The sequence below is a fragment of the Eucyclogobius newberryi genome, unplaced genomic scaffold (genome assembly GCF_026437365.1).
Source record: "Eucyclogobius newberryi isolate DKJ021-1_F unplaced genomic scaffold, fEucNew1.0.hap1 SCAF_15, whole genome shotgun sequence".
NCBI lineage: Eukaryota > Metazoa > Chordata > Actinopteri > Gobiiformes > Gobiidae > Eucyclogobius > Eucyclogobius newberryi.
In genome coordinates, this window is record NW_027315779.1 from 19,372,935 (window position 1) to 19,398,999 (window position 26,065).

Consider the following 26,065-nt stretch of genomic DNA (forward strand, 5'->3'; position numbering starts at 1 on the left):
GCTGTAAATATAAATGGCATTGGATGTGTTTCAAACTACATCTACTACTACTACATCTTTGTTGTTGTTATTCACTATTAATAAGTTTCCCCTCCCCTTTGTTTTAGTGTTATACTTTTATGAGAGGGGCCAAACATATTCAGGGATGTCCTGAGCCGACTAGTACTTGAGAAGTGGGACTAATATTAAAGTGTTCAGCCGTGTTTGGGCAACCTAACCCCAGTCTTTAACTTATCACAGTTGAAAGTGCAGTGAGACACAAAATGGGCTGCAGCACTTCTCAGGGGCGGCTGAGATTGCATTCTGCTGCACAGTCGAGCAAGCTGCAGAAAATCTTATAAATATTCAGCGCAGTCCTATAGAAATAGTGATGTGCCTGAACACTGATTATATATTTCTGCCCCTAAAGAAAGAAATATGTAGTCAATAAGGTTTGTATGGAGCCTGTATTTGCAATTGTGATGCAGCATAGTATCATAAAGGAGACTTAGTGCCCCAATAATGTGCAGCGAGTCGCAATAATAGTGTGTGTTTTCACTGCAACAATCAATCAAGTTTCTTCAAAAGTAAATTATTTACAACGACTTTACTGCAGTTTATTACTTTACACAAATCACAAACACACAATCTACAAGACGTGATAAATCAAATAGAAGCAAGTGCATATCAAAATATCTAAAAAGTGAGCAGTGAAGACTGAGTAAAGTATAACTGACGACAGAGCTTCAGATTTCTCTTCACTGCTTGACCCAAAACTAACGTTTAAATTAATGTTGTCACAATTCTATCATTTCAAACTCAAAGGAAAAGGTTCAAATCTTGATATCGATTTTGATACATAACAAAATGTTTACACTTTAACATGTAGTTAATAATACTTAGTTTAATATTACCATGTGGTTTTAAACTAGTTCTGATGTAGATAAAGATCCTTGTAAAACCATTTTCCTATATTAAAACAAAAAAAATCAATACCTGCCAAATGAGTATCTGCGTATAGTTTCAAATTCAAGAGCCAAATTGTGAATGTGCAGCTCCATCCTTAACCTGCTCTTCTTGGCGTTCACACTACTCTATTAAAAGTCTGATTTGATTGAGGGTCTTTTTCGCTCCTGTGCACTCAGCCACAGCCTCCCTCCTCACACACACCCTCCAGGATGCGGTTCACAAGACACGCTGCATGAGGTGGTGTCTTGTGCTCCGGACTCCTATGTTGTCGCTTTGAACTGAGGTAAGCATCGCATGGACACGCCATTGCATCAGGCAGCGTACGTGACTTATGGATCTCCAAGGAGTTTAAGTAGCAATAAATGGATAGTAAAGATACTATGGCCGTGGCTATGTGGAGGCAGCAGCATGTTTGGTGTATGCTGCATTGCACATCATTTGTCTAGTCCTGAATAAGTTGTCTGGACTTGTGTCTGATAGCCTGAGGTTGGATACAATTAGAACAGATGTCTGAATACTTGATTAGTGCTGATCGGGTTATGTGGCTTTCTTCATTGTCCTTTTGTTCATACAAATGTCTCTGAAGGTCCTATAGATAATACTTGTGTTACTGTGCACTGTATGGCTAATTCTAGTACAGTACAAGTACAAAAACAGGACAATGCCAATGCTACAGAGTGTGTTTGGCTCCACCAGACCTAATTTAATCTTGGGAGAGTATGTTTGTTTTATTTTTTTTAAGATGCTGTAAAACTGTTGAAAGTATAAGTGTCAGAGTCTGACAGTTTATGGGTCTGATTTTGGACACATACCAAACTATTTGTTAAGTGAAAAACTGGAGTTTGACTCTTGACAACAAACATGTTAACTGTCGGATTCAAGAGATTGTGTATTTTAAATGCACATAATAAATGAGTCCATCAAAGGGTTTACTCTGGCGACATGAAAGTCCACCCAGGCAGGTCACACCCAGTGAACTGCCTGAGTGAGAGATGAGAGTTTTGTTTTTGTTTATGATTCTTCATATTATGCTTTTTGTGTGTTATTTAGAATCAAGCTAAACCTATACATATAACATTACTTTGCACTTGTACTTGCATTGCATTCATACCGAGATTTGATTTAAAAACAGCTTAATGATTGACTTCCTGTTCAAAATTGCGGAACTGACCGGCAATTCGCCCTAGCAAGTGGGGGATTTTCATTTACACATGTGTATTGTGGAAAAATAGCTTGATGACATTTTAAACCCTCCATGTTTGACATGGAATCTGAATGTTTTTGAATTATTGCAAGTAAGTACAAAGCAGTGAGCGTTTTCTGAACACTCAAGCCTTGAATGACATACAAGATCACTCAAACATACATGACTCAATTCACATACGACTCAAAGCTAATGACAAGGTAAAGTAATAAGATAATGAAAAGCTCATAATATATACCCTTGAATATTTTATCCAGCTGGCATCATTATTCCTGTACATTGTTAATGATAAAATAAATGAATGTATGAATCTGAGTTTATTCATTAATTTCAGTATTAACTCTTTTCTAACTCTGCCAAGTCATTACCTTGATGTGTGTCAATAGTAAACACTGGAATGAGCATCTCATACATTTGGCAGCAGAACCTGAACTCTATAAAAGTCAATATCCAGGACTGTTTTTGCTCATTTAGGCAAAACTTATCTTAACGCATTCATTTACTCATTACCATTTGTCCAGTGTCCCCTTCTTCAGAGTGCGAGGCTGATGCGGTGCCCAGTGGTTACGGTTCCAAAGACTCCATTCTCAAGCCCGGGGAGAAGAAGAGGGACTGGAAGAGACGACGGCGAGGACGATTGAGTAACAAGTGGGATAAGCTATTATTACATTATACAGTTTAGCGTATAAGGTGGGTCTGGCTGTTTATTAGGAAGCTGCATTTACTCAGTGTCAGCACGGCCCATGTCCATTTATTACCTGGTCCATTTATTGCCTGGCGTGCAGCTAAACGACTGGATGTGTGGATACTCTGTGCTGTTATCACCAACAAATGATGTTTCTGTTGCAGTAGCTGGGAACAGAACCCAACCCCACCTGCAGAGGCTGGCAAAGCGAAACAGCAGGTTAGCTTGGGACTGAGCGGACGAGCCACCATGCGCTGCTCCACGCTCTTGGCCATTCTGACCGGGGTGCTGCTGTACCTGGTGCTGGGGGCTGTGGTGTTCCGCACCCTGGAGTATACACGAGAGGAGGGGAAGCACCTGCAGCTGCAGAGGGCGCGCCGCGACTTCCTGTTGAACTTCACCTGCGTTGACTATGAGAACCTGCAGGAGTTCATAGAGGTACAGCAGTGCACACTATACAACTGTCTGGCATTGTAGGAAATGTTTGCTTTTGTTTAAATGAGCTGTTTTATAGAGCGAGCTGTGGGTTGAGTTAGTAAGTTAGTAAGTAAGTTGAGTTTTGTCAACAGAATGTCCTCCATCCATCCATCCATTTTCTACCGCTTGTTCCCTTTCGGGGTCACGGGTGACTGGAGCCTATCCCAGTGACTTCGGGCCTTAGGCGGGGTACACCCTGGACAGTGGCCAACTCGTCGCAGGGTTAACACATAGACATTGACATTACAGACAACCATTCACACTCACATTCATTCACTAAGGGCAATTTAGAGTCACCAATTTTGCCTAATTTTGCCACCGTGCACCCAATGTCCAACATACTACTCTTAAATCTAATTGTGAAAATTAAATTCAAGTTATGAAGCACTGATATTGATGACATATGCCACATTGGTTTGTGTAACAGAATGTACAGTCGTATCAATGTACTCTAGTCTAGTGCATTGACATCACAGCGGTCACAACCTCCAGTGAACTTCCTTCACTGGAGGTGCTGCTCCTTCTTGTTTTTGTGTGACCGGTGCATTTTTTGGTGGTTGGATGGGTGTAAATATAATAGTATTTTTACGACTTTGATTATCCTGACCTCACTGACCAATTGTAAAGACCATAAAACCTTTTTAAGATCATGGTGTTGTGTTCGTGACATTTGAACTCGTTTCAATGACCTCTGTGGCTGCTCCATAAATGCATTCCAGGCCATTCTACGAGGGAAGCTCAGGTTTGCCACAAGGGACAAGTCTATCCATAGATAAACCAAAAGAAATAGGGTTATGCTGGGAGAGGCAACTGGTATAAAACATCTATACCATCTAATTAAGTGAATCACATGCATGCAGCAAATCATATGCATTATTGATCCTGGAAGAGAAGGGCCAAAATAACAGCAAGTGGACACCAGTATAACTATTTTTGATTAAAAGCTCCTTGGTGATTTATGATAATTTATTTAGAAATGCAGGAAACTTGAGGTCCAGGGCCAGTGTAAGGACAAATGTGTTGCTGCCCTGGTTGGTGGTGGAACTTGAAAACTGATCCATACTTGGTGTGTTTGTTAGCACGCTTGGCAACTGCGATGTGATTTCCCTATGTCCAGTAGATTGTAAACTACTGTTTTAAAATGCAATGAGCAGTTTCGAGGTAAACATCGACGTATAAAGAGGACAATTTAGGTTTAAACCAGCTGTAGCATGTTGCTGTGCAAAGTGTCAAACTTCATAGACAGCTCACAAGTACATGGTATGCATGTACTACTGACGGGGTTATCCACATGCTGTAAACATAAGTCCCCATAATGTGAGAGAACCAAACAGCTGCTGAAAAGTCATTATTCAAATACTATTAAAGGTTTACATTCTTTCCAACACACTGACATCGGCTTCAAGTTTCAGCATATCAAAGTCAACATGTCTTTGTTGTCCCAGACACACTGTCCGCAGCTATCATTATATAATAACGTTACAAACCATGATAGGGCTTGCTTTTCTGGGACGGCCTTTTCACTTGTTACAATGTCTATTTGTCAACCATTATGTTAATGTTGCACCCTTGAATGATACGCCGATACAATCCGTTTTGCAACTTTTATCAAGTCCACGGTTCAGAATAACACATTTGAGGCACGCAGGGTACAACACCCACAACACACCTGGGCCACATTCAACACAAATGAATAGGCGTGGCTGACCTACTTTTAACGCCACACGCCGTCCAGGTACAGCCCCTTTCATGAACGTTCACTCTAATTAAAGTGCTCCGTGCTAACATGTACAATCTAACACACAAAAGTAATAATAATTTAGCAGTGTATTGTACCATCACAATTAAATATCAGCATAATAAACTAGATGAGCAACATTAACAAAAGGAGACCAAGGCCCAAAACATATAGTGACCTACTAACAATTAAAGCATCTTAAATATGTATCAGCAATATCAAAATGACTGTGTTTTTAATACTTTACTTTACTAGGGAATGGGTGAGTGATTCCTTGATCGAAAGTGCTTTGAGTGTCTTGAAGGTAGAAGAGTTGGGTGGGCTAAGTGGGCTAAGCTAAATAGTTAAGCAATCGCAAAGTTTTCTGTCACTGAAAGAGGATTGGTTTAGTTCAGTGTAAATCACCACAACAACAGGCTCCATATGTCTCCTGCTCTGGACCAAGGTACGGTCTGGTTTATCCATCCATCCATCCATCTTCTGCCGCTTTATCCGGGGCCGGGTCGCGGGGGCAGCAGTCTGAGCAGGGACTCCCAGACTTCCTTCTCCCCAGACACTTCCTCTAACTCCTCCGGGGGGATCCCGAGGCATTCCCAGGCCAGCCGAGAGACATAGTCTCTCCAGCGTGTCCTGGGTCTTCCCCGGGGCCTCTTCCCGGTGGGACATGCCTGAAACACCTCCCGAGGGAGGCGCCCAGGAGGCATCCGGAACAGATGCCCGAGCCACCTCAGCTGGCTCCTCTCGACGTGGAGGAGCAGCGGCTCTACTCCGAGCTCCCCCCGTGTGGCCGAGCTCCTCACCTTATCTCTAAGGGAGCGCCCAGCCACACGGCGGAGGAAACTCATTTTGACCGCTTGTATCCGCGATCTTGTCCTTTCGGTCACTACCCAAAGCTCATGACCATAGGTGAGGGTAGGAACGTAGACCGACCGGTAAATAGAGAGCTTTGCCTTTCGGCTCAGCTCCCTCTTTACCACAACGGTCCGATGCAGCGACTGCATCACTGCAGCCGCTGCACCGATCCGCCTGTCGATCTCACGCTCCATCCTTCCCTCACTTGTGAACAAGACCCCGAGATACTTGAACTCCTCCACTTGGGGCAAGGACACCCCACCCACCTGGAGAGGGCAAGCCACCTTTTTCCGGTCGAGAACCATGGCCTCGGATTTGGAGGTGCTGATTCTCATCCCAGCCGCTTCACACTCGGCTGCAAACTGTCCCAGTGCATGTTGCAGGTCCGGGTTTGATGGAGCCATCAGGACAACATCGTCTGCAAACAGCAGAGATGAGATCCTGTGGTCCCCAAACCGGACACCCTCCGACCCCAGACTGCGCCTAGAAATTCTGTCCATAAAAATTATGAACAGAAACGGTGACAAAGGGCAGCCCTGGCGGAGTCCAACATGCACTGGGAACAGGTCTCACTTACTGCCGGCAATGCGAACACAGCTCCTGCTGTGGTCATACAGGGACCGGACAGCCCTGAGCAAAGGGCCCCGGACCCCGTACTCCCGGAGTACCCCCCAAAGGACACCCCGAGGGACACGGTCGAAAGCCTTCTCCAGCTCCACAAAGCACATGTGGACTGGTTGGGCAAACTCCCATGAGCCCTCGAGCACCCGATGGAGGGTATAGAGCTGGTCCAGTGTTCCACGACCGGGACGAAAACCACTCTGCTCCTCCTGAATCCGAGGTTTGACTATCGGTCGGATTCTCCTCTCCAGTACCTTGGAATAGACCTTACCGGGGAGGCTGAGGAGTGTGATCCCTCTGTAGTTGGAACACACCCTCCGGTCCCCCTTCTTGAACAGAGGGACCACCACCCCGGTCTGCCAGTCCAGAGGCACGGTCCCCGAACGCCACGCGATGTTGCAGAGACGTGTCAACCAAGACAGTCCTACAACATCCAGATACTTTAGGTACTCAGGGCGGATCTCATCCACCCCCGGAGCCCTGCCACCGAGGAGTTTGCGAACAACCTCAGTGACTTCAGCTTGGGTGATGGATGAGCCAGCCTCCGAGTCCCCGGTCTCTACTTCCTCTTCGGAAGACGTGACTGAGGGATTAAGGAGATCCTCAAAGTATTCCTTCCACCGTCCGACGACATCCCCAGTCGAGGTCAGCAGGCCTCCACCCGCACCGTAAACGGTGTTGGTGAGACACTGCTTCCCCCTCCTGAGGCGCCGGACGGTTTGCCAGAATTTCTTTGGTGCAGACAGATAGTCCTCCTCCATGGCCTCCCCGAACTCCTCCCAGGCCCGGGTTTTTGCCTCTGCGACAGCACGAGCCGCGGCTCGCTTGGCCTGCCGATACCCGTCGATGACCTCCAGAGACCTACAAGCCAGAGTGGCCTGATAGGCCTCCTTCTTCAGTCTGACGGCATCCCTTACTTCCGGTGTCCACCACTGGGTTCGGGGGTTGCCGCCACGACAGGCACCGGAGACCTTGCGACCACAGCTCCAAGCAGCCGCATCAACAATGGAGGCGGAGAACATGGTCCACTCGGACTCAATGTCCCCAACCTCCCCCGGGACATGGGAGAAGCTCTCCCGGAGGTGCGAGTTGAATACCCTACTGACAGAGGGCTCCACTAGACGTTCCCAACAGACCCTCACAATGCGCTTGGGTCTGCCAAGTCTGTCCGGCTTCCTCCTCCGCCAGCGGATCCAACTCACCACCAGGTGGTGATCGGTTGACAACTCTGCCCCTCTCTTCACCCGAGCGTCCAAGACACGCGGCCGGAGGTCTGATGACACGACAACAAAGTCGATCATTGACCTCCGGCCTAGGGTGTCCTGGTGCCATGTGCACTGATGAACACCCTTGTGCTTGAACATGGTGTTCATTATGGACAATCCGTGGCTAGCACAGAAGTCCAAAAACTGAACACCGCTCGGGTTCAGATCGGGGAAGCCGTTCTTCCCGATCACCCCTCTCCAGGTGTCACTGTCATTGCCCACGTGGGCGTTGAAGTCCCCCAGTAGAACAACGGAGTCCCCGGTTGGTGCACTGTCCAGTACTCCTCCCAAGGACTCCAAGAAGGCCGGGTACTCTGCACTGCTGTTCGGCCCGTAGGCCGCCACAACAGTGAGAGACCTGTCCCCCACCCGAAGGCAGAGGGACGCGACCCTCTCGTTCACCGGGGTAAACTCCAACACCTGGCGGCTGAGCTGAGGGGCTATCAGCAAGCCCACACCAGCCCGCCGCCTCTCCCCGCGGGCAACACCAGAGAAGTGGAGCGTCCAGCCCCTCTCGAGGAGATGGGTTCCAGAGCCCAAACTGTGCGTGGAGGTGAGGCCGACTATATCTAGTCGGTATCGCTCAACCTCCCGCACAAGCTCAGGCTCTTTCCCCCCCAGCGAGGTGACATTCCATGTCCCCAGAGTTAGTCTCTGTGTCTGGAGATCTGGTCGCCGAGGCCCCTGCCGTCGACTGCCGCCCAGATCTCTCTGCACCGGCCCCTTATGGATCCTCCTGCGGGTGGTGGGCCCACGGGAGGGCGGCCCCACGTCGCTCTTTCGGGCTGTGCCCGGCCGGGCCCCGTGGGGTAAGACCCGGCCACCAGGTGCTCGCCATGGAGCACCCATCCCAGGCCTGGCTCCAGGATGGGGCCCCGGTGACGCCGATCCGGGCGACGTAAACCTGGTCTGGTTTATACTTAGAAAAAACAATATGGACCAATCAGCTGTGAGCACAGTGCTATGTGACATACTGTAACTCAACTCAACTTTTTGCTCTTCACTTTTAAACTGGGGTGGAACCACAAGTTTCTGGAATTTCAGTTTGGTTTTAAATTAATATGTTTTGTACAATTATGTTTGTATTATTATTATTATCAATGTTTTAACATGATACTTGATACACGAAATAATGTGATGCTATCACGTTAAAATGTGAAATTGAAAGGGAAAAAACATAACAATAATAAAAAACTAATTTAAAAATGGTGAAAGTTATCACAAAATAACGTGACACTATCACTTCATTTCACAATACTAGTTTTCATGTTAAAATGTGATATGTAAAAAGAGGAAGTAAAGGATTTAAGGCAACACTGAAGGATAGGTACACTTTTGCGCGTTTGTATACAAATGCAGACCTTGTTCATGATAAGTAGTAGTCGTACTCATTAAACATCAAGTATGAAAAGGTTCATGCAGAATAACACGAGGGCTGCAGTTCAGCCTCCACCAGCAGGGGGCGCCTCTCTAAACCCAGAAGAGAACTGACAGGTGATGGAGTGGAGCCGGCAGCTTCAAAAGCAGCTCACAATTCTATACAGCTGTGAAGAGCGAAGCAGCTGGAGGACGAAGTCCAGCAGACAAGATTCCTCAAATCAAATTAGCGGAGCTACAGAAAGAGCTGGACGAAGACTCAGAGGAAAACCTGTGGGTGCACGAGCTGAGCCTTAAGGAGGCCCAAACAACCAATAAATAGCTGCTCCACGTTAATAAGAAACAGAAGTAGAAAGTGAGGGAGCTGGAGAAGATGGTGGAGAAGTAGAAGAGCTACAGAAGCAGCTGGATAAACACCACGAGGAGAACCTGCAGGTCCAAGATCTGAGACGACAACTTCAGGAGGTCCAAAGAACCAATCAAGAGCAGCTCTACATCAAGCAGAGTCTGATGGAGCTGGAGAATATGGTTTAGCAGAACAAAGTCCTCAAACAGGAGATACAGAAGGAGCTAAAGGAAGCTAAAGAGGAAAAGGAGACCATTAGGTGGAGGAATATTAACCTGACTAAGGAATTGGAGCAGTATAAGGCACTGAAGAGTAAGCTGCATGATGTAACTGAGGAGCTGATAGCAAGGAGAAACTTCTGATCACCGCCCATAATGAGCTCCAGAAGGATCAGGAGGAGAAGCGGGTCCTGCAGATGCAGCTTTTTACCCTGAATTCTGGCATTGCTGATCAGAGGCAGACGGTGAATGAGGCTGAAAACAAGGCACAGATGCTGAAGGAAAGCCTGAATGACAAGTGCTCCAAAGTCCAAGAGCTCCAAACAGACTTAGACACACAATAGAAGACATTCATGGCTGTAGTGGAGAAATATACCAGTGCCCAACACCGTGGAGGAGGAGAGGACACAGCACCAGAACAAAAAAAGGAGCTGAGCACTGCTTTAAACCACAGCTAAGAGGAGAGAACATCTGCCCTCCTCGGATGTAAAGAGGTGCAGATGCCACTAAATGAGTCAGATGATCAGCTTCTGCAAACCAAGGCCATGGTGAAGGAGTTTTAGAGATAATTTTAGAAAACTCTGGATTCTGGAAACCTTTTAAATCTATTTCTGACAGGGAAACTTCTGTCATGAGAACCAGAATAATCAGCACTTAAAAAAAGAAAAAGAAAAAAAATGTCAATGTATTGTTTAGAATATAAGCAAACTACAAATTTTACTAAAGTCTGTTTAGAGACAAACTAATTATTTTAGAATGAAAGTCCCGTTGTAAACCTACCACCCCACACCCAAAAATGTTGGGATGGGGTGAAATACACATTCCTTATAGCATCTTGCAAGACTGTTTAATTTATGATTTGGACTTGAAGTCTAATGTTTATCTAACAAATTCATACTTCTCTGTCAGTTAATATATTGGCCTAAGGACTTAAAATGTGTCAATCAAAACATTGTGGAGTCATGTGACTGGTTTGTTCATTTGTTTCATCAATGACCACACCTTGTCACATACATTTATAGTCTAGTTACAAGGTGCATTCAGAATTGTTTACTGACCATTTCTCTCTTAAACATGTTTCCCATTATAGGAAGTGGTGGAGGCCATTGGTGCTGGAGTTACAGCCACGGGTAATGCGTCTTTTGTGACCCAGTGGGATCTCGCCAGCGCCTTTTTTTTCTCAGGGACAATTATCACTACTATTGGTGAGTATTGTAGTAATTCGAGTAGGACTATGATGTTGTAATCCCTCATTCGTCCGGAGTGTTCCATTGTAGAAAAAGATTCAGTTTTTGTTTTTCTAAATACAGTGTCCAGATGACTACAACTGTATCTTTTTCTACAGTAGGTCTATGTGTTAAGTACATTATTTGAATTTATGTGGATGTAAATTTACTAACAGGGTTTGGGAACATTTCTCCTAAAACCGATGGAGGCCAGCTGTTCTGTATATTCTATGCCTTGGTGGGAATCCCCATGTTTGGTATCCTGCTCGCTGGTGTTGGAGACCATCTCGGGACTGGACTGAGAAAAGCTGTGCTTAAAATTGAGACAATCTTCCTGGTCAGTCCACACTCTACCTGTTTGTGTTTTTGATTTTGTTCGATCATTTCTTTCAGTAATATCTTTGTATTCCTCACTGGTAGAAATTCCGCGTGAGCCCCACCATTGTGAGAGTCATATCTGCCGTTCTGTCCATTCTGCTGGGAGTTGTGCTTTTTGTGGCTGTGCCAATCCTGATTTTCCAAGAAGTGGAGGGGTGGTCTCTGCTTGAGTCAGCATACTTTGTAGTTATCACACTTACGACGGTTGGCTTTGGTGACTATGTTGCAGGTAATGTAATAATGCAGAACAAACAGCAGTAAATGGGACAAACAGGATACAAGATAAGACGATCAGATTAGAAAATGTTTATTTGTACCACCAGGGTGAAAAGGGTGGAAGCAGTACAAGCAGTGTTACATTAGAAGGCTACAAGTGTTAAAAATAAAGAAGCTTAAATACTCTAAAGAATAAAAAATAAGAAAAACCTAAATGATAGAAAACATCAATGATTAATCCTCTGGGGATTTTTATTTTCTCCTCTTTAAATCTTCTCTTGTCATAGGTTATTCTGGATATGAAGGCAGTGACCACTGGTACAAGCCGCTGGTCTGGTTTTGGATCCTCCTGGGCCTTGCTTACTTTGCATCTATCCTAGCCATGATTGGTAACTGGCTCCGAGTGCTGTCGAAGAAAACCAGAGCTGAGGTACTCCCTTGTCTTGTCTGCTCATGTCTTTTGTTTTCCCTGTGCCTGGTTCAGTTCACTCATAATCTGTGGTTGTATACTGTCTTGTTAGATGGAGGAGCTGCGGGCCCACGCCTCCGACTGGACCCAAAACATCCAGAATATGTCAGTGGACTTCAAGATCCCAGGGAAAATTGACGATCCATTCAAACGTCGCAGGCGAAGACACCGTCACGGACGCCGCAGCCGCCGTAACCAGGGCCACGACGTGTCAGGAACAGGTGTCCAGGAAGGGAACCAAGAGGGCCAGGAAGAGAGTCAATCTGAGTCTGAATCATACACCGCATCTTCCTATACCTCAGATGAGGACTCGGAATCAGGGTCAGAGTCTGGCTCCCAGGCTACGCAAACAGACCGTGTGCCTGAAGAAAAGCCTGCAGATCCCCCAGCTATGCCAACGCACCTGTCTCAGCCACTGGACTACTTTGGGGAAAACCTTGCCTTTATTGACGAATCCTCAGATGCTCAGAGTGGAAAACTACATCTGGATCCTCTCATAGATCCCACACTACCCAATGGTGTGCGCCCTCGACACCCAAAGAGGAGACGCCACAGGAGGCATGTCCCACATAGAAGTGCCCATTACCACAACAACACCACCATCCCTGAGACAAAAGAACCTAATGGAAATGCAAAGCCAATTTCAGATCCACCATCCAAGCCTTAGGGCTAAGGAACACTAGCACAAAAATCAAGAGAATTATTAAATCAAATGAGATGCATTCAAAGGGTTATAAAGCATAGCTATTTATATCTTTATTTGTGTTTTACTTACAAACACTTAATGTTTGCATTTGAAGCTCTTAGCATGTGGGTGTGTTTGCCTCACCCAAACATAATAAAGTGACTCTAAAGCTACAGTTGCCTAAACAGAATGGAGAGTGACTGCTCTCTACTGGGCCTTATTGAAAATGCACTACCTTATTTATCTTGTTCACAAATACAGTAAACATATGCAAAACAGATTTCAAGGGTAAATCTTTCCTTTCAGAAACACACTGTCCTTAAATCTGCCAACCGTCAAACGGGTACTAAACATGCTGTTATACTGTGTCAAACCTTTTTTATATTGTGAAATACGTGTGCATTTTAGGAGGCTAATGTTTTAACATGTATATTACATAATGTGCATATATGAAATAAAAACCCTTTTAACAGTACAAGACCTTATCTTTACTCTACACCATAAAACAATTGGTTGGGCACAGTGTTTTTGTTACTGTACTGTGTGTAATCAGCGACCTCTTGGTGGCAGCAGTGGTTTCTAATTGCTGGCATGCTCATAAAGTCAATATATATTCATGGACTGAAATGCAAGCAGATAATTCAGCTGAATGAAGTGGATTATATGAGGTATAATGAATAAGTGCATTTTTATTTGGTACTGTGCATTCAAGTTTTATAGGGAGAGTTGTAGTAACGCTATTTAGAGCACTTTTTGCACTTTACTGTATTTTTGTTACTCAAGTAATTTTAATTTTACTTGTACACAAGCAATATACTATATTAAACTAATAAACTAATTATACTTTTCTTTGAGTCCAGGCCTACATCAAGATAGAGTTGTAGGTTTTTAGTTTTTTAGTTGATTGATTGGTCAATGGTGTCGACTAATTATTTTACTGGGATTATAAGGATTTGGGGGAAATTTGTTGTTGTTTTTTGACTTGTAAAAACTTAGTTTTTGTGCAGTCAGATATTTAGTCTGATCACTTAATAGTTTTGAGAGCTTTGGCAGCTTTGCCTTGCTCCTTTTAGTCGACAAAAGAATTGCTTTAGTCGACTACAGCGCTATTATGTAAGATCAGGTAATTTATTAATAATATGTTCTGACTCTGTCTGGCTGTAAATCACAGGGGTGAAGAAAGTAGAACAGAGGTGTAGTTTAAATGTCCTTCAGCATGTATGGCCTATAGTGTGTGTTTCCAGCTGATCTGTAAACAATACTCCTCTGGAAACTTAATCCGTTTTAATCTGAGAATGGGATCAAGGGCAAAACAAGAGTGGACGCAATGTTTCATATATTTCCAGAATATTTGTGATGACAAGCAAAAAACTAAATAAATAAAAAGAAACCCATACCATTATAAACTGTCAATTATCCATAAATCTACTGTCTAACATGTCCCCAAATAGCTAGTAGAATCTGCATTCAAACAACCAAACACTTTCAAATTCAGCACTATTGTGGTATAATTTATTGTTTTTAGTGTAATAGACCTGGTGGCATAAAAGACCTTAGACAAAGTGCAGACAGACTGCAGGTTTTACCAAGTATTTGAAAAGGCTACTTGAATGTTGGTTGCCCTTTGGAAATGTGACACTTTGCTGCGGATATACACAAAGAAAAGCCATCCCCCTTGTCTTGAGATCAGGAAGTTAGCAGGCAGCAGTGATGTGCAGTGGCAGCCTGTGACCTTTAGCGGAGCGGAGGACACAAAGCTCCACTGCCATCACGTCATAGGGAACGCGGCTGTAATGAACCATTTGCTCCACTAAGAGGCGCAGCAGAGTTTGACCTTATTCCAGGGAAAATTCAATAAAGTTCAAAAAGACACTTCTGTCAGCCTAAGTTAAAGGCTATTTTAAAACTGAAAAGAGATTGTTCATTACAAAAAATTCAGCTTCAGTGCTGCAGCCTGAAGCAAGTCACGTGATAATGAGCTCTTACATATAGGTCATACCTCTTACAGTACCATGCTTTGGCCAAATAAAACTATGGGCAATCATTCAATTTAATCTTGATTTAAGTGTGTATCATTGGTGGAGACTGTTGGTTGTATGTGCTGTGGCTATGACTCATTGAGGAAACGACCAATACTTTTTCAATAGTCTACCTTACAATGACTCCTTGGTGTTTGAGCTGACACCTGTCTAAGGTCACGACCTGTTGTAAGAAACACCCTGGGGTCCCAAGCCGGCATTAACCGCCTGTCTCTCTGCTTGGCTTGTAATCCCTTGCAAACACGCTAGACTGATAGATGATGCAGCTCCAAAATAAAAGAAACATCATAAAAGTACATTTGTATAAATATATTTTTGCATTGTATTTTTCTGTAATAATATGATAGGCTATAATCTACTGCACCATTATGATGCCGATCCGCAGAATTGCAGTGTCTGCAGCAGAGACTCAATGACCTTGCTTCAAGGTCGTAGTGACACTGCCGTCAGTTTTTCCTCTCATGCGCGCACTAGAGCCTGCATAGTGGTCTGCATGTGACCACCAGTCACAAGCAGCACCGTCTGTCCTGCACTTTGACACCACCAGGCAACTGTAATGACCACTTATTGGATTAATCCTGGTCAGAAATAACGCCTGTCTGTCCGTGGTCAAGCCTTCAAACTGGGAAATCTTTGATGTTCTTCTATAATTCACTGGGCAAACCCGTCTGTGCTTCAAACACCCTTTTCTGTTTGTGCCAGCTGTTTCCAGGCAAGTTAGAGAACAGGAGGGCAGACTATTTAAGGACAAAATAGTGAGACTATATTTAGGCTAGACAATATAGTATAAAAGTACTCGTATGCTATTAGAATTGAAATAAGATTGTGGAAGATACAACTTAAAATCAGACTCTGTTCCCATTGGTGGCGGATGGCCTCTGTTTTGGCCACTGTCCAAGTAGAGTAGTGTGGAGTGAGTGTGAGGGTCAGTGTCACAAGACCAACCACATGACTGGTTTCCATAGGGGTAAACTCCCACTTTATCAGATTTTAGGAAATTCCTTCAAATATAAGATAACCTGTATGCTGGTTCTTGTTGCTCATTTTAGTTTGGAATAACACACAACAACTCAAATAAAACCAAAATAATGAACAATCAAATTGAGCCTACGTTGCAGATATGGTTTGTCTACAGTAGGACATAAAGATAACTCAGCCTAAACTGAAGAGGATGGCTGGGTGACGCTATGGAAGAGCGCACTAACGTAACAGAAGTACGCAAATTGTAAAGAGGGCGGGGATTCGGATCTACGTCATAAAACGTGAAGCCCACTGAAACAGACGCAACAACCGGAATATGTGTGCATTTTATTAAGACAAAAGCCGCGTCAAAGTCATGTAACATCTTACTTTACAGATTAGTGTGGGACAATTCACGAGTGTGTTGGTGTATAGTGCGAAACCTATTTTTTTCATCATTTATAGCACTGCGTTACTTCAAATCCATGGTGTGTGAGCGTCGTGTGCACGGACCGCACTTTTATTGTGAAAATCCCCCCGGGTAAACATAAGCTGCCTCTGTAAGATCCCGCAGCTCGCAGACGAACCTCGTCAGTGTTGCCAGCAGGAGAAGGTAATTTATAACGCCGCTGTACGGATCGGAACAGGAGGATAAAGAGAGCGCATTTCGGGCTTGTGACTGGACACCCCCGGGACCACCGGGATGCTGCTGCAGTGGTCGCACTCTGCTTAACCCCATTGTGGACTGGGCTCACGTTTCAAGCGAGACTGCGATGTTTCTGCGTGCCCCAGTAAGTAGCATCACCTGGCATGCAGTCAAGAAATACCGTGCAAATGATTGTGAACCAACGATTGTGATGGTGGATGTCGAGAGAGAGAGGAAGGTGTGTGCGAGGTGTGTGAGACCCCGAGACCCCCGGACCGCGCTACTGCTGCTGCTGCTGCTGCTGCTGCTGCTGCTGCGGGGGGATACAGCTGGACGAAGTGCTGCAGACCCGCAGATAATGTGAAAATAATTATCATTAGGTTAAAAGCTGCGATAGCCCAGCTGACACTACACCTAAGAGCTTATGAATCACAAGCGTATTCGTTTAATTTGTCCATGGCAAAAGTTCGTATTTAACTAATATATCGTTTTGCACTTAAAACTCCAGTTGCTTATTGTCATTTATGTTAAGTCGTGCTTTGCTTGTTTGTCTCAAAAATACTGACATTTCATAGTTACAAAGTCTCCAGCACCAGGATTGAGACTGCTGATCTCAAGGTATAATAGCCAAGGTATAATCCACTTTGGCAATTAACCTCTCACCAGTCCGAGATCATCAGTAGGCAAGGTCACCCTTGGGTGCTGTTCTCCTTGTCTCCCTCGTGCGCCGCATGTAGAATCGTGTACCTGACTTTAATGTAGTTGCGTCTGTAGGTGTCATTCAAAGATAAAAAAACAGGCCCCCACTACTGTATAGGCAACTACTAGACTAACAATTTAGATGATTCCGTGCCATAAAAGAGGACATTATAAGAATGTAAGTAGTTGTTTTTAGCTTGCATATGACTTACAGTTCACATTTGTTATAGCCAGAATAGTTATAACAATCTCTAATGTGTCTAATTTGTCTTGAGAAAATCACTCTCAAGAGACAGTGGAATGAGCCAAGTTATCTCAACAAAAAAAAAAAGAAAGTATCAAAGCCACTTAATTATTTACAGGGCTATTACTAAACTTCAACCTATGCAAGGCTGTATGAGTGAGGGACAAGGTGTTGGCTTCACTCTGACTGTCCTTCAAGCATTCCTGTGGCTGTGACCTTTGGAGTGTGTGCTGCATGTTAGGGGGAGGGACCGGGACTGACAAAATCTGTACACATAGATTTTGTTAACTGTTGTAATAACAGCTTGCCTCTATAGGACTAATACTTTTTCCTAAAGAAATGTACGGTACATAGCATAATCTTATAATGTGTGGAAATAGTGGCAAATGAAATACTTGTAATAATAAATATTTGTAATCGCTTCGTAACGTGGTTGTCACATGAATTTTTGTCGTTGTTTTTTTCAGATGCCCTGAATTTCGACTCAAATTTCACAGAACTATCATACAAAGCTGTTATCCACTTCCTACTCCAGGTCAGTGTGCATCAAGTTAACCCTAATAACCAAAGATATTTCATTTAAACCACTGTGTTACCTGCACACCAACGCTGCAGACTGTCATAAATGCAACATCTTAACGTGACACCAACTTAAAGACCCAGGTTTCCACTTTGATGTTTACAGACTCAGAATGGTTTATTATCAATGAACAGAACTCACAAACATAGGAACTTGCTTTGGTGATTCGGTGCAACATAAAACAACGAACAATGATAAAAACAACCTATATCAATGTGAATCGTGTCAAAAAGAAAGACAAATTAGATCTGCTATAGGATAGACAATAAAAATACATTACATATTGGTTCAAATTCAATTTTATACCAATAATCCTTTACGTAGCATGCTGTTTTCTACCTATTCTTACCACAGTTGGGTCAAGCCTGCTGCAGAAGATGATTAATATGCTTACCATTCTGCAGTCTTTAAAGGAGAGCTGCACTGTCCCTGGGAAAATGTCACCTTGGATTTCCCCGATCATCTGAAGAACAGACAAACACAAAGGAACTAAATAAGACGTCACTTTGAAGGAGGCAAAGGGCACACAACCACAATTCACAGAGTCACAGTGAAGTAAACCATGTCCCCTTAGGACCTAGGCCAAGATAACGCGAGGGGGTCTCCGATCATCTACGTATTCAAGTCCAATAGCTTATGCCCTCAGTGGATCGCTTAATGTGTAACTATCTGTTGTATTTGGACGCACTTGCTGAAACAATAGCGCGTGTGTGTGTGTGGCGTGACAGTGTTCTGAAAGTGGTGTTGACTGTAGGGGGTAAAAGTTAGTGCATGCGTTATTACCTCCCCTAAGCCCTCCGTAGCCCGGCCCATCACAACACAAGCAGCACGACACGAGTTAGCAACGCGAGGGTCTCAACTTATGTCTCCGCTATGAAACTGGAGGGGCGAGATCATAATTGACACCACGGGCAGTGTCGGGTAAGATAAAACGCGTTGTGCACGTAGTAAATACTTGGGACGTAGTTACCTCGCGTTGCTTTGATGCGGCTGGTTCAGTCAGCACTAGCATTAGCTAACAGAAGCTAACCAGTGATGTGCCGCTAACACAGGGACGTCTCTTTTATGGCAACACGGAGCTCGACTGCCCCAAGATTGAAATACACAATAATCATTCTTATGTCGAAAAGAAGTGAAACCAGGTCTTTCCCCGTTGAGTTGTTTTACATTTAACTGCTTGTCCTCGTGTTTCTCCGGCGCTGATCGCGGAGCAGAGGCTCACATGGCCCGCGGGATTCTAGCGGAATAAACTTACACTTTTATTATTGCAAATCTCCTCTGCGTGTTGAGTTTATTGTGATTGCCTACAAATGGCGTTGGACTCTAAAGTGAGCCAGTGTGTTGAGATGAATTAAAAGCACGCGAAGAGTGCTTTGACCTCCACAGCCAGTGGTAAGCTGAGGGCAAACTCCAAGTAATGTACTTTATGCCTTTTACTTCACCTACAGCTGCGGGGGCGCACTGCCCTCAGACTTTACTGAAAGAACACGCTCTGTGTTCACCTATTGTCAAAGTAAATGCAGTATCAAACATTTATCCTATGCATTTAATTTGTTTATTGCAACATTAGACTATTTACTAGGATTGTTTCATGGCTTCCACTGCTTTGGATAAAGAGGATGTCACAGCAGTAGTTGTTAGTTTAATGAAAATCCCAACAATGGATGAAGCAATTTTGAAAAATCCCTTGTGTCACTCAATCTTGTAATGTCTTGTATTTCCTGCAGGCATCATGTCTTCCAGAGATCGCCGTACCGACGTCTACATAAAGGCAGAGCCGAGCAGTCCAGAGGGAGTTGGAGGAGGGCGCACTAGCCCTGGTGGAGCCTCCTCCGACTCATCACAAAGTGGAGGTGGAGGAGTCAGAGGAGACGGTGTCAAGCGTTACTCTCCTCCTCTTTACACACCAGCTTTACGTTGTCACTTTAAGGACGAAACTGGTGATGTAGCAGAAGAAGGCTCCACTGGCAATGGGACAGGCCGCTGCAAGTACGCCCTCAGTACTCTACCCAAACGGCTGTGTTTAGTCTGTGGTGATGTTGCCTCAGGTTACCACTATGGTGTTGCCTCGTGTGAAGCCTGCAAAGCCTTCTTCAAGAGAACAATCCAAGGTCAGTTTAGCATCTGGGATAGTGCTAATGTGATTTTGAATGGTGCAGGTATTTTCCCTCACAAACAATATATAACTTAATGTTTACAGTTGCAGTGAATAAAATAAATACATGTTTATCTAGCCTAATCCAGATATTGTTTTTCACAATATGAATTCCTTTTACATTTTAGGTAACATCGAGTACAGCTGTCCAGCATCAAATGAGTGTGAAATCACCAAAAGGCGCAGAAAGGCTTGCCAGGCATGCCGCTTCACCAAGTGCCTCAAAGTAGGCATGTTAAAAGAGGGTGAGTGCCAATGGTATGCTGATTTATAACTTTGATTCACTTTACAGCAGTTCTTTTAGAATTATCTTTTTGTATTGTTTGCATAGTGATTATGTTATGCTTTGTGATATAGGAGTTCGCCTTGATAGAGTCAGAGGTGGAAGACAGAAGTATAAAAGACGACCAGATGTGGAAAATGCAACATACCAGAATGCCCCATTACCCCTCACAAAGGAGAGTGAAAAGGGTGAGGCTTTGTGATAATAAAACTTCCCTGATAGCAGCACAATGCTTTCTGGGGCTGATACATTTTATTGGCAGCTTGATTTCTCGGTTAAAAAAAATATATTACATTTTGTGTATTTATTCCTTTTTAATTTACAACACTATATTTTTTTTTTGTGGCCTAGGTTCTTCCAACATCATTGTGTCCCATCTGCTTGTGGCAGAGCCTGAAAAATTATTTGCCATGCCAGATCCCCTGCAGCCTGACACAGCTCAGCGGACCCTCACCACTCTCTGTGACCTGGCTGACAGAGAACTGGTCGTCATCATCGGCTGGGCCAAACACATTCCTGGTATGGACCCTGGTGATAAAAAATATGTTTGTTTTTTTTAATCTGTTGTTTTATTGCACAAAAAGAACACATTACCATAGTTACTTTACGTTATTGGAATAAATAGTGACTTCAGGAAGTTTTTAATTTTAGAAGGGCACACTTTAGGCAAATATACCATCAAAAATTTTGATTATGGTTGAAAGTTCTGCCAGGAAGGTGAATCCAGAATAAACCAAACTTAATTTTGTTAAGAATGCAGTAAGGAAATTGATATTATATAAAATACTTTAATAAACAGTAGTTTAACTACGGGCATTGCACTTTATCATAGCCTCCATAAACTTTAGAGAAGATAACAATCTATTCCCTGCTGTGTATTTGATGTGTCCATCTGTCTGCCTCCTGCAGGATTCTTGTCACTGTCCCTGGCAGACCAGATGTCGGTGCTGCAGTCAGTTTGGCTGGAGGTGCTGGTGTTGGGCGTTGCGTATCGTTCCCTGGGCTGTGAGGACGAGGTAGTGTTTGCAGAAGACTTTGTCCTTGATGAAGAGATGTCACGAGCTTCGGGACTCACAGAGCTAAATGCAGCAATTAGTCAACTGGCCCGACGCTTCCGTGCCCTCAACTTGGACCGGGAGGAGTTTGTTATGCTAAAAGCCATAGCTCTCACCAACTCAGGTATTGTACTTTTGAGAATTAAGTATATACATATACAGTATTTGAGGGTTTCACATGACATCACAACGTTCTATAGGCCAATAATATTTAATACAGATGGGAGAATTTGTGATTTTACATTTTAGATATTTCATGGCAAAGTACAATGTGATCAATAGGGGATTCAGGCCCCCATCTGAGGTCATGACATCATCAATCCGAAAACAACAAATAGTTAATATTTCTGTTAATGATGTTATCATAATGTTCTCCCAATAGTTTATATATCTGTTAATGATGTCCCCAAAACTTTCTTCCTGTGTTTCTGATGTGCCAGATTCTGTTTACATTGAGGACATGGAAGCTGTGCAGAAGCTGCGAGATCTACTGCACCAAGCTCTACTGGAGCTTGAATGTCAGCGGCGCCCAGACGACCCCCAGCGGGCTGGACGCCTCCTTTTAACATTGCCTCTATTAAGACAGACTGCAGGTCGCGCTCTAACCACCTTCTACAGCATTAAGACACGAGGAGGGGTACCAATGCACAAACTATTCCTGGAAATGCTGGAAGCCATGATGGACTCTCCTTAAAGCAGAACAAAACAAACTTTGAGATCACCTGCGATATTCAAGATGATGAAAAGAAATAACAATGGGGAATAAATAAGCAACAGAACATTTCCCTTTGAGCTGCCACAATAATAGTAACCCAAGAACTTTGTTTTGGCTACTTCTTGTGAGATGGTCATCTTCAATCTTGGTTATGTGGCTTCTAAATCATCAATAACAACCAATGTAGGAACCCACCCTGACTAGTACTATATTTTGTGTTGACAACATTGAGCCATTTAGGTACTGGAGGAGCCACAGACTGCAATTTGCAGTCATGGCTGTAAGACTTACAGTACATTATAATAATGCAATCTCCTCATAGAAGCCATAATAACATGTTTCAAGCTGAAGAGGGTCCAGTGACTGTCAGACTGACATGCACATGAAGTGCTTGTATCCACTGTAGATAAGTGTGCCATTGTAGGCAAATTCATAGGAAGTACTTGCAATATAGTCAAAGCAATATATTGGCATAAATACTGTCACATTTTAAATGTGGATAAAAGATTAGATTTTCATGTCCATATACAGTTGTTTACAACTGCTCAAGACTCCAAGAGCTGTTTTTTTGGGCTAGTAATGCAGGTTTATAGATGCAGAGCCTTTTAGCTGCTACAGCTTTGAAACCAGAGCTGTAAATCTTTTGTGTACAACATAATGCTTTATAAAACTGTGCAATTGAAGAGGTCTGTTGATGTGCATATAAATATAAAACATATATGCACAGATAATGAGTTCTACCCATAGTAATATATTCACTGTAGTTTGTGTAAAACCCACTGCCAAGGTGGAGGCGATATGTCCAAAACAGTGACCCCTTGTGGAGGCAGGAGCAAATATTTTAGCCTTTAAAGGCTAAAAGGCCTTTTCTGTTTTCTTTTTTGTTGTAGACTGTAATAATAGTTTTTTGTCATTTGAGCAGCGATAAGTTTCAGATTTTTTACAAGTGTAGGTGACCGGTTTGGTGAGGCTTGTATGCGTAATAGATCCAGGTGGTTGTTGTAATGATTTTCTGCAGCAAGAAATGGAGTGTTTAATTTATGATCCTTTTGTCTTTACATTGGTCAAACAAACATGCCCATTATGAGTAAATAGCAAACTTTCCCCTTTTGATGGTAAAATTGTGTCATCCCACCTTGTCTCTTATTTTTGTATTTCACACTTCAGTCATTAAGAGAGATTACTTACTTACAACTATTTGATATGAACATCAGATAAACATTACACCCATTACTGTACCCCATTAATTGTACTGTATTCATGCATCTTTCGGTGTACTCAAATTTCTATAAAATGACTAAACTGCTTTACTTGAGGGACTTTTTACTTTAGAATCGATACTGTTCAGGGTTTGGTAATACAGTTAAGCTGTCCATACAGAATGTTTTTGAATTCTTTGTTTTAATGCAGGTTGTGTCGTTGCTGAACATGATTGTCATGTCTAGGATCAGGCTACAGGGCTACCTCAGAGGGCAAGTGCGCCAGATGACCAGACACCTTGTGTTTTTATTTTGTTCGGGTATTTGAGGTTTGGAATTCTCAAACAAAATCTCTCTTGTTTTAATTTCTCATAGTGTGATATATTTCCCAAAATAGAAGCTTACATTCTGCAATGTGTTTTAAGTTTCCATCATTCTTTGGTGTATGCTCATGGACTAGCTCAGAGCACTGCAGGCCATTTGATTCAAGCTCTGAACCATTGGAAATAATTAAATCCAATATTTTTCTTTTTTTACTTAATATTTCCCACGATGAACAAAATAAGAACATTAGTTGATACTTGTCACAAGTATGGTTTTCAATAGCAGAAAATGTCAGAATCTGGATATTGAGCCTGGTTTAAATGTTGATGTAAGTTGAGTGGGTGAGAATTCAAGGGGGCAAAACAAGTCATTTTTAGGGTCTATTTAATATGTGCGCATTAAAACAAATGAGCAATACAATAATTTACCAAACCTCATATTCTTGTATAGCGACAGTGCAAATTTAACATGACTAGCTACATATGTAGTGCTTCAAATCAATGTTTGTACTTTAAAGACTTTAATTGATTAAATTATATTTTTTACTCAATTTAATGTTGTTCGTTGAACCTGGTTTATTTTCTGTGTGGTATTGGTTGTAAATTTAAATGTGTAGACAATTGTTGTCTTTGTCTGAACATGTTCGCAAAAAAAATCACTGTGAAAAGTGATCTTTATCACTCACAAAGAGTTATTTGAGTTATTTGTAGGTGCATTGTCTTGAAATAAATTGGCAACAATTCACCAGAATCTATTCCTATTGGTGATTATGCATGACTGAATGAGTGAATGTGAGAGATGATAAGAATATTGGTATGAGGTTAAAAACATATAGAGTCCTTCTTGGCTGTATGCATTAAATATTCAAATTTCTATCATGACTTCCAATCATGCAGTGTTGCAACCAGACGGCGCAGTACATTTAGCTGGCCCGAGTCAGTCCACTCTATGTAGGTCACTCGGTAACGTAAACTTGAGACTTGTGGTTTGTCCGAAACGTACGTAACTCTCCACGAACGTTATAGTTCGTTAGGTGAGTAGTAGTTTAGGGTCAGATAGGATTTAGAAAGGGAAAGGAAATGGAGGCAAGAATCGTTCTGGAGTTGCTGGACTTCTTCCTCCATGGACGATTCCCCGTATACACACGTATACACACATATACACACATATACACACGTATACACACATATGCACACGTATACACACGTATACACACATATGCACACGTATACACACATATACACACATATACACACGTATACACACATATGCACACGTATACACACGTATACACACATATGCACACGTATACACACGTATACACACATATGCACACGTATACACACATATACACACGTATACACACATATACACACGTATACACACGTATACACACATATACACACGTATACACACATATACACACGTATACACACATACACACGTATACACACGTATACACACGTATACACACGTATACACACGTATACACACGTATACACACATATGCACACGTATACACACATATGCACACGTATACACACATATACACACGTATACACACGTATACACACATATGCACACGTATACACACATATACACACGTATACACACGTATACACACATATGCACACGTATACACACATATGCACACGTATACACACGTATACACACGTATACACACGTATACACACATATGCACACATATACACACGTATACACACGTATACACACATATACACACGTATACACACATATACACACGTATACACACATACACACGTATACACACGTATACACACGTATACACACGTATACACACGTATACACACATATGCACACGTATACACACATATGCACACGTATACACACATATACACACGTATACACACGTATACACACATATGCACACGTATACACACATATACACACGTATACACACGTATACACACATATGCACACGTATACACACATATGCACACGTATACACACGTATACACACGTATACACACGTATACACACATATGCACACGTATACACACGTATACACACATATGCACACATATACACACATATACACTCCACATCTGTCCAGCGGCAGTGTGGACACGCCCCCTCTACATCTCCCGTGTGGACACGCCCCCACATCTGTAACCAGTTGATCTGTCTTGATTGTTGTGTGTTTTCTGTCTGTTGACCCTGGATCATTGATTACGCGATGTTCCTGTGTCAATCCACATTACAGTAGTTTTGATTTGATATGTAATCTACATACAACAGACAATACATCCGTGACAGCAACAGAAATGATAACAATGATCCTTCATCTCACATATGCTTTATTGACAGGATTGGGCTATAGAAGTTACAACACAGAGCGCTAATGAAAACACAGTTTATTCACATCCCAGGACGTAAAAGTGACAGCGTCAGCCACAGCGGCCAGATCAACTCATTTAGA

General features: G+C 43.0%; 2 protein-coding genes across 4 annotated transcripts; both read left to right on the top strand.

Moving 5' to 3' along the window:
- The first annotated feature begins 1,160 nt into the window (after nt 1-1,160).
- Nucleotides 1,161-13,144, top strand: kcnk4b (potassium channel, subfamily K, member 4b). 2 transcript variants are annotated; one of them, XM_072446555.1, is made up of 8 exons: nt 1,161-1,231; nt 2,674-2,800; nt 3,002-3,275; nt 10,822-10,936; nt 11,134-11,294; nt 11,378-11,564; nt 11,839-11,981; nt 12,073-13,144. In XM_072446555.1, the coding sequence occupies exons 3-8, from the start codon at nt 3,087-3,089 to the stop codon at nt 12,685-12,687; spliced, it is 1,410 nt and encodes a 469-aa protein (XP_072302656.1). In that variant the 5' UTR covers nt 1,161-1,231; nt 2,674-2,800; nt 3,002-3,086; the 3' UTR covers nt 12,688-13,144. The 2 variants fall into 2 exon arrangements, with proteins under 2 accessions (XP_072302656.1, XP_072302657.1); XM_072446556.1 differs by lacking the exons at nt 1,161-1,231; nt 2,674-2,800 and having other exon boundaries at nt 2,868-3,275.
- A 3,093-nt stretch (nt 13,145-16,237) lies between these two features.
- On the top strand, nt 16,238-24,354 carry esrra (estrogen-related receptor alpha). Of its 2 annotated transcripts, XM_072446557.1 has the most exons (8): nt 16,238-16,495; nt 17,761-17,828; nt 19,601-19,984; nt 20,157-20,273; nt 20,386-20,499; nt 20,663-20,830; nt 21,221-21,490; nt 21,807-24,354. In XM_072446557.1, the coding sequence occupies exons 3-8, from the start codon at nt 19,606-19,608 to the stop codon at nt 22,058-22,060; spliced, it is 1,302 nt and encodes a 433-aa protein (XP_072302658.1). In that variant the 5' UTR covers nt 16,238-16,495; nt 17,761-17,828; nt 19,601-19,605; the 3' UTR covers nt 22,061-24,354. The 2 variants fall into 2 exon arrangements, with proteins under 2 accessions (XP_072302658.1, XP_072302659.1); XM_072446558.1 differs by lacking the exons at nt 16,238-16,495; nt 17,761-17,828 and adding an exon at nt 18,685-18,794.
- The last annotated feature ends 1,711 nt before the right edge of the window (nt 24,355-26,065 follow it).

Excerpts from the sequence above, each read along its gene's own strand:
- kcnk4b (XM_072446555.1), top strand. The coding sequence starts at position 3,087 with ATGCGCTGCTCCACGCTCTTGGCCATTCTGACCGGGGTGCTGCTGTAC. Across the intron at positions 10,937-11,133 it reads GACAATTATCACTACTATTG|GGTTTGGGAACATTTCTCCT; the intron begins GTGAGTATTGTA and ends ATTTACTAACAG. Across the intron at positions 11,565-11,838 it reads CTTTGGTGACTATGTTGCAG|GTTATTCTGGATATGAAGGC; the intron begins GTAATGTAATAA and ends CTCTTGTCATAG.
- esrra (XM_072446557.1), top strand. The coding sequence starts at position 19,606 with ATGTCTTCCAGAGATCGCCGTACCGACGTCTACATAAAGGCAGAGCCG. Across the intron at positions 20,500-20,662 it reads CACAAAGGAGAGTGAAAAGG|GTTCTTCCAACATCATTGTG; the intron begins GTGAGGCTTTGT and ends TTTGTGGCCTAG. Across the intron at positions 21,491-21,806 it reads CATAGCTCTCACCAACTCAG|ATTCTGTTTACATTGAGGAC; the intron begins GTATTGTACTTT and ends CTGATGTGCCAG.